Here is an 8,261-nt window from a genome sequence, read left to right as displayed (position 1 = left end):
TTTTTTTTTTTTTTTTTTTTTTTTTGCATCAGGTTGGTGAGCACTAAAGCTTTCAGTAAAAAAAAAAAAATAGTTAACTGATGACCACCATGAGTGCTTTAACTATGCTTAGAAGCTGGTTTGGGGAAAGAGAGGATCTTGGAAGATTCTTACTCTTACATGGTGCAGTTGAGGAACGTTCATCCACTCATTTATCGGACTGCTTAAAAAGGAGATGTTTGTTTTCAATATCTTTATGATTTTAAAAAAATAAATAAGATCCTTAATTTCCTGGTTTTATGTTATTAATACACTTCTTGTTTTTGGAGAATGGGTGAGTGAGAAAATGTGATCACTTTTCTTTCAAGACTCTCTTTACAGAAGACTTTTTCCACACAGTCTGTTTGTATGTTGTACATCATAATACAATTATTACAATAAAATGGAGGTATTTCAATATCTCAAAAAAACCTGCTGTGTCTTTCAGATGTCTTCTTAAAGCTAATGAACGATGATTCTGTTCATGAAAGTTAAAATGGCTTTTATATATTTGTTTCAAGACAAATGTGATTCATTTTTGTCATTATGTAATCCATTAACTTCCATTTGTGGGATTTCTTTAGTTTGGTGGCTTTAGAGGTAGGTGTGTGCAGTACTTGTTTTGACTTCACTTGTGAGGACCAAATGTGACCCTGGACTGTCTTTAGCACAAAACCAGTCTTTAAGTAGCACGGGTATATTTGTAGCAATAGCCAACAATACATGGGTCAAAATTATCGATTTTTCTTCTATGCCAAAAATCATTAGGATATTTCATAAAGATAATGTTCCATGAAGATATTTTGTAAATTTCCTAGCGTAAATCTATCAAAACTTAATTTTTGATTAGTTCTAGTCTAGTCTCCCTTACGAGGTTTCTTTTCTCAACACTCCTCAGCGCTGAAAGTGAACACTGATGGTGATTGGCTAATTTTTTTTTACCAACGGAGGCACGAGAGCACAACTCTCCCCCGGCCTCCGCCTCCCCTTCTCTATCATTACCGGTTGTAATTACATCAGCAGATTCGGCACATTCGCGATAGAAAAGCGGCGCTTTCCCACTTCATTAACAAGGTATGGTATTACAGCTGTGAAATTACATACAAAAAATACACATTCTGAGACATGAACTGAAATGAACTGTGAATTTTATTAACATTAAATCGTCCTCCTCTCATTTTCACCTCAAAATGTTGGGGAAGCTGTGCCTCCCCTGCCTCCTCCGATGAACCGCCATTGGTAATATGCATTGCTAAGGACTTCATTTGGACAACTTTAAAGGCGATTTTCTCTATTTATTTATTTTTTGCATCCTCAGATTCCAGATTTTCAAGTAGTTGTATCTCAGCCAAATATTGTCCTATCCTAGCAAACCATACATCAATAGAAACTAAGCTTATTTATTCAGCTTTCAGATGATGATAAATTAATTCAATTTAAAAAAATGTACCATTATGACTGGTTTTGTGGTCCAGTGTCACAAATGTCCTCACTTTGACAACCCACTAGTGAGGACATTTTACCTGTCATTTTACCTCACTAGTTAAAAAGGCTTATAATTCAGCCAAAGTGTGTTTTTATGTAAATCTAATGTTCTGCACACGTTTCTGTGATGGGTAAGTTTAAGGGTAGGAGTTGGGTTAGGTGACAGAAAACATCATTAACCTGACAGAAAATTAATGGAAGTCTATGCATTGTACACACCAAGGTGTGTGTGTGTGTGTGTCTGTGTGTTTGTGCGAAAAAAACATGAGTTGTGTGTATGTATTAACGATTTTTAACGATAACTATTTTTTCGAGACATATTTTGCTCATATTTTAAAATATGTTATATAAACCAATTAAAATATTCTGGTAAAATGTTTACCTAGGGCTGAAAATAGCATTGCGTAATTGCGTGCGCTTTAACAAAGAGAAAAAACACTTAGCCAGCAGATGGCATCGCGTGAGCTATGACGCAACACGCGCACCCGTCTGACTCCAGCAGCTCCCTCAGATATCCATCGGTCCACCCGAGAAGCATGATGTGACCGTGACATACACAGCCACCTAAAGACAGAAAGACAACAACATTCTCCTTCTCCGTGTCACTGAGTGCAGTTATGTCTGAGACGCCATGCCAGATCTTTCGGGGTGTCTGCTCCTCGCCGCGCTGCTGATTTTCTGCGAGGATGGGTACGTCAGGGGAGCGGAGGGTGGGGTGCTCGCCTCGCTGTCGGAGGAGGACAATGCAAGCCACACACACACGGCCCCGCTCAAGGGACAGGGGGATGCGACGGTGCCTCCATCAGGTAATGGCTCAGCATTATCTACATCCTCAGCATCAGCTCCGCATGCGGCGTGCTTGCGAATAATAGGGATGTTTTCATGATGGGGTACATGACAACAAAGGACAGGGGTGCGCTGTTGACCGCTGTGCTTGCTGTCTCATAACATTGGCCTATAGCGTTCATTATGTGTCTATTATTTGTGAGCCTGCGGAGCGTTTCTACAGGGCCATTTGCAGTGAAGCCACCTATTTCAGGCTTTATTTAGGACAGCCATGTCTACATTATTTAAAGGTGAATAGCTGATATGGTTGAGCAACATTACGATGTTTATCTTGAATGTACAGGGTCATTATGCATTTAAGGTGGGATTAATTTAGAGCTAGGATCATCCGAGACCTTTCTGTTTGAGATGGTATAATCAAATCCATTAGGCCTTTAATGTCAGGGGTTTTCAACTTTTTGATGTCAAGGACCCCAAAATTACTAAAATGTGAGGCCACTATATATATATATATATATGCATTTGAAAAAAATTGTATGTGATATTGTGAAAACATGTTTAAAAAATAAACAGTTGCCGTTTACATTGCACATAGATCTAAATAAATTTTCGATCATTAATTCAAAATAAATGTTAATAATTCAGATTATTTTTATACTTTTTTTTCCTCTAAATTTTCTGCTGACCCCTGGGGATTCCTGGACCCCAGCTTGAATGCACCTGCCATTGCCATTCACAGATGGGTCTAGAACAGCACAAAGAGCAACACCTAATTTCATAACATCAATGTTACTGTGTGCTATAGCCTAGTAGCGAATTTCCTGTTACACATTTTAAGTACCAGGTCATGGTTGTATTATAGTAATCTAGTTAAATGTAATAGTATTCTTTTAAGTTTCAGAAAGGCGGGGCATAGAGGAGAAACAATAATGTACAGTATGTGGAAAATAATGTGGTTTTTTTTACCTTAAACTGCATAAACACATTTCATTACACAAAATAATGTTCTTTTTAGCAACATCATATGCCCCCTTTAAATATCAGGGTCTGAAGTTAAGACCAAAGCATTTCCCCCAAAAAAATTTGTTATTAAAAAAAAAATGTTGAAGCTGCGTTGCTTTATTTGACTAACTTCTAGTGCCTGCCATTGTGTCATCCTGGTTATATTGTTGTTTTGAGGATCTGCATGTGCAAAGAATGAGGGATTGACTTCTTTTTTTTTTAGTATTGAGACATTTCAAATTGGATTTTCAAGGTTTCTCAAGCCTCAGCTTTTCACTGATGTGCTCATCCGACATTTGGCACTTTGATCTATTTTTAAGTCGCTCTGCCTGAGCCGTGGGTCCAATGGTCATTACTATTTCAAGGCAAAGATTTTACTGTCACCAACCAATTTTTTTCAGTGTTGTCTGTATTGGTTTTTAATGCGTTGAACAATGACAGTTCAGTTACTTCAATGAACTTATAAACATTGGTGCATGTGGTGGTTAACCTTAAACTCCATTTAATTTGATTCATTTAAAAAAAACAAAATTCTCTTATCTTTGACTCAAGGGCTCGAGGCAAAATTTAGCATTCAAGCAACCAGAATATCCTATGCTCATTTTTATGCACATTTTTTATTCATTTCCACAAAAACCTGACATTTTCTCTGTCTCCAGAGTCGCTCCTGACCCTGAAGATTTGGGTTAAAGATGCGTCTAGCCAGAGGTTCCTGAAAGGAGCTCTGGTGGGTGTGTTTTTGAATGGATCCCAGATTCACTCCAGCCAGACTCTGGAGAATGGAGAGGTCACGGTCACTGTCCCATACCACCTTGGCCTGACCCTCACTCTGGTGGCCAGCATGGAGGGTTATGTACTCACCCAGCTGCCTTGGAAAACCACCAAGATGCCCAGTAAGTTCATAACCTTCGTTTATTATTTGTTATTTTATTTATTAGGATATTGTGTATTTTATATGATTTGATGACATCAGGCTGATTTTTGTTATGATGATTTTTATAGGCGTGTAATAATTATATGTATTTTTTATTGTATTTTTAAGTTTCCTCTTAATATCTGCATATTTTAGCAAGTTATGCTCAGTAAACACCTCAGTGAGACGAACAAATAAATAGTGAGAAAAAGATGACTAGGCAGCAAGAAAGCTGTGAACCATGTGACCTCACCCTGGCCCTGGCTTGTTATATAACATCCAACTAGAGCTCTAAAGAAATGACTTTCAAATATATGGACAAAAACAACTAATGTCACTTTAATGTGAGAAACTTGGCTGCTGAAATGAGGTTTGAGTGTTTGTTTTTATGCTATTTCCTAGTTTTTTCTGTTATTACAATGTCCCTGCGCCCTCAAACACAAGGGAACATCTGGCTCTTTGATGATACTGTGCTGATAACTCAAAAAGCATCTGGTATGTCAGATAAAACATCCCTATTACCTATTATTTTATCCAATTATTCATACTGCTATTTTTAAATTGAGAGCAGTTTTTAAAATGTTATAATCTATAATTTAATGCAGTACATATATACATCTGCTGCATGGAGCCCTACTCTGAATGTAATACTGACACACAAAATTTCTACTGTTGTATTATCGATATATTTTCACATTACAGATCTGTCATTTCAACCGAGTGTACAGTTTCCCAAAAGTCTCCTCAAACTGTCGGAGAACACTACCATCTCCATGTTGTCAGCCTATCTGACAGTTCCAACCCTGCCTACAGAAAAAGACTCAAATTCCTTTACTCTAAACCTGAGCGGTAAAGGAGGTAAGATGAATTTGAAAAAAAGGATAAATTATCTTTTGCATCTGACTACATGGTGGTGCAGGCAAATCTAAACAGTTTTCCTGTCATTCCTTATCACATCTTATCATTGAGTGAATGCTGACCCTGTGTGTTTCTGAATGTTAATGATCTGTAAGTGAGGGGAATATATTGTAGGGCAGTTTTAGTCAATGAAAGCTACAAACTCCATTACTGTTTAGACTCGATACTGCATTGATTAGTTAATGTTATTTATTACTTGTTATTGATTAGGCAATATCAGGCCGCTAGGATAACCAGATTTAAACAAGAGCTAACATGATGGCACATTGTACACATAATATCAATCCTCTATAGACCACACACCTTTACATAGTTTTCTAATGTATTTTCTGCAGATTATAAAATTAATCTCAGTTATCATTGTATCCCCAATTACAGGTTATAGGAATGTCAAGTTAAACCCCTTGGCTATGATCAGTGCCCAGTTAGTGTCTAACGGAATAAAGGTTGACGTCAAAGGACCCATTCAGCTCAAAATACCCCTACCCTACAACACCCACATGCGACCGTCTGACTCGCTGCCTGCGTGGACCTTCGACATGACCATAGGTGATTGAAAAACATTTCAGCATTTAAAGACTGCAAACTTACCCATTCAGAAGAAGCTTGTCAGATCTTACACTGTTTTCTTGAAGTGGGGACTATGAACTATCATCATTACAGTCCTTAAGCAACACTTAACACTTTATGGACCCTAATGGGGGCTAGTGGCATAGAAATGAATGGAAGTGTGTTTGTTGGGTGACAAGTGACAACCTTAGTGTTATGGAAAATTACTTGATCTGAGACATCAATAAAGTTTAAGTGTATACTGAATGTGAAATTAACTGCTGTGCCTAGCTTAAAGCTGGTTAGGAGAACTGTGTGAAGAGTTTTGAAAAAGTGACCTAATTATTGAGAGTCCTAGCGATTGTAAAAAAAACTTTAGTAGAAGCTTCATGCTTTTACACAATTCCATGTATGTCAAGTTTAGGAGATCTTTGGGATTGTGTCCAATAGAAGCACTTAAAGATATATTTTATCACAGGTACCTGGGTAAATAAAGGTTTAGGCACTGTTCAGATGGAGACAAACGGTTTAGTCTGGAATTACGTAGCACCTCAACTTGGTAACTGGATTGCCGCACCACCACCATCGTCAGGTAGGAATCAGTCGTATTTAAGATCTCACTCATCAGCCCATCAAACTATTTATCAATCCAAAAGCATTTCACTTACTTTAACACTGAAATCCATATCTTCTTATGATCATGTGCAGCCCTCTAACCAGATTTATTTTTGTGTAAATCTAGGTTATATGGGGCTCGCAAGCTCAATGGATTTCATTTCCTACCACACATACCTTCTTGTGGGTATCTTGGGAGGAACTCTTGTGATAGCCATTGGATTTTTATCTGTGATTGTATTTCACTGCAGGTAAGAGCTTATTCAGCTATGCAAACATCATTGTATGACTTTCTTATAAAACACCAATGAGCAACACTGAATTGTGTGACTTGAATATTTAATCTTAACCTTATTTTCATGTGAATGGCAATTATAAAAATATTTAGCAAAAAATGTCCTTTCCCATCTTGTTTTACAGAGATTTAAACTATGAGGCTGGAAGAAAGCGATGGAATTCCACCAGGCTCACTGTACTGAAGAAAGACCAGACCACTTCCACCAGCTCTGATGAGGCTCAAGAACTTTTCTTTCATAATGGGGACCGGTCTTTCTCTCTGGCTGCAAGAGGCATCGGCCATGATGCATCAGACTCTCCACGTCACCAAGCCAACTACAACATTTATGTGGAAAATGTTGGCCGGCCAGCGGGCAATCTGTATGAGAATATTGGAGCTGTGGGATTAGAAAGCTTCAGAGCCCCAGTGTCTAATATCTATGTTAATAGTGACGAAGTTGCAAAGCTACGGGAAAAATCTGAACAGAATGGCTCACGCCAGAATGGAGCGGAGAATGTAGTTTTCAGAGACAAGCTGTTCCACATCTATAACCAGTCCGTGGCAATTGTACCAGCCCCAGAGTTGTTCACTTCCCAAGCTGAACCATCTGGAAGTAGATCTGCCACTTTCCCACGGAATGGCATGGAGCATGGAGCTCAGACGGAGCGTAACTTAAAAGACAGTTTCACTCAGACATTACCTAAAGTTCCCCAGCAGGACAGCGATGAGCAGCAGGCTCTGGAAGGAGTGCAAGCCGCTGCTGCAAACCCAGGGTTATGGGGCCGCTACAGTCATCTCCTGGAATCCGTATCTGTCCCAGGAACTTTGAACGAAGCAGCCAGAATGGGGCCTTTCCGTGGGGAACTCCAGGGAATATCAGAGCAAACCTTGCTGGATCTCTCCAAGGGTAAGCCGTCCATTCACCCACCCCGGGCCTGGTTTGTGTCTCTTGATGGTAAACCAGCAGCCCAGGTTCGTCACTCTGTGATTGAGCTTCAGGGAAGACATCGTCCAGGCAGCAGCAATGACACAAGCTTGGACTCTGGAGTGGATATGAACGAGCTGCAGCAGCCTCTGCGGAAAAGCGAGGAACCTTCAAGCTCTAGCATGGCTAAAATAAGTGGAAATCAAGAGCAGGACTTGAGCAGCAGTGAAATTGGGAGTCCCGAGGACATGTCCCTGAGGAACACCTTGGAAGGCAGTAGTGCAGCCATTCCCAACATCCCAGAGGACAGGGATGCAGGGGACACCTCTAGCGAGTCCAAATCTACCCCTCCACCACGGAGACTGCGGAAGGTTCGGGACAAGAAGCCTGACAAGAAGACATCTCGACACATGAGGGAGGAGAGACCCCAAACGAAACACTAACTGAATAACCTGCGTGTAGCCGTAGCTTTTTTGTGTCTGAAAATGGTTTTGATCAAATTGCCTTATAACATAAACATCAGGAAGAATGAAGAAAACAAAAATGCCTGTCTTACCTGCCGTAGCTTAAAGTCGATTCCTGTGGCTATGCTGTATCCAGCATCTTGTCAGCAGTTCATTTGTACACAATTTCCCAACCACACTGTACAATGTTTTTACAAACTACTTTGAAATAACATATTTGTTTACCTTCAAAAGTACATTGTAAAAGTATATATACAGTATATATATATATATATATATATATATATATATATGTGTGTGTAAGTATTT

At 39.3% G+C, this 8,261-nt stretch overlaps 1 protein-coding gene across 1 annotated transcript; it reads left to right on the top strand.

Moving 5' to 3' along the window:
- The first annotated feature begins 1,966 nt into the window (after nt 1–1,966).
- LOC107742147 (protein FAM171B-like) lies at nt 1,967–8,219 on the top strand. The gene is made up of 8 exons (XM_016555080.1): nt 1,967–2,309; nt 3,951–4,184; nt 4,607–4,699; nt 4,907–5,062; nt 5,501–5,671; nt 6,150–6,263; nt 6,414–6,537; nt 6,707–8,219. Exons 1-8 carry the CDS (start codon nt 2,135–2,137, stop codon nt 7,929–7,931), a joined length of 2,292 nt encoding a protein of 763 aa, XP_016410566.1. The 5' UTR covers nt 1,967–2,134; the 3' UTR covers nt 7,932–8,219.
- The last annotated feature ends 42 nt before the right edge of the window (nt 8,220–8,261 follow it).

Source organism: Sinocyclocheilus rhinocerous, unplaced genomic scaffold, assembly GCF_001515625.1.
Source record: "Sinocyclocheilus rhinocerous isolate Xijiao unplaced genomic scaffold, SAMN03320098_v1.1 scaffold2596, whole genome shotgun sequence".
NCBI classification, from domain to species: domain Eukaryota; kingdom Metazoa; phylum Chordata; class Actinopteri; order Cypriniformes; family Cyprinidae; genus Sinocyclocheilus; species Sinocyclocheilus rhinocerous.
This window is presented reverse-complemented; position numbering and strand designations above follow the sequence as displayed.

Excerpts from the sequence above, each read along its gene's own strand:
- LOC107742147 (XM_016555080.1), top strand. The coding sequence starts at position 2,135 with ATGCCAGATCTTTCGGGGTGTCTGCTCCTCGCCGCGCTGCTGATTTTC. Across the intron at positions 4,185-4,606 it reads GAAAACCACCAAGATGCCCA|TTTTTTCTGTTATTACAATG; the intron begins GTAAGTTCATAA and ends GCTATTTCCTAG. Across the intron at positions 5,672-6,149 it reads GACCTTCGACATGACCATAG|GTACCTGGGTAAATAAAGGT; the intron begins GTGATTGAAAAA and ends ATTTTATCACAG.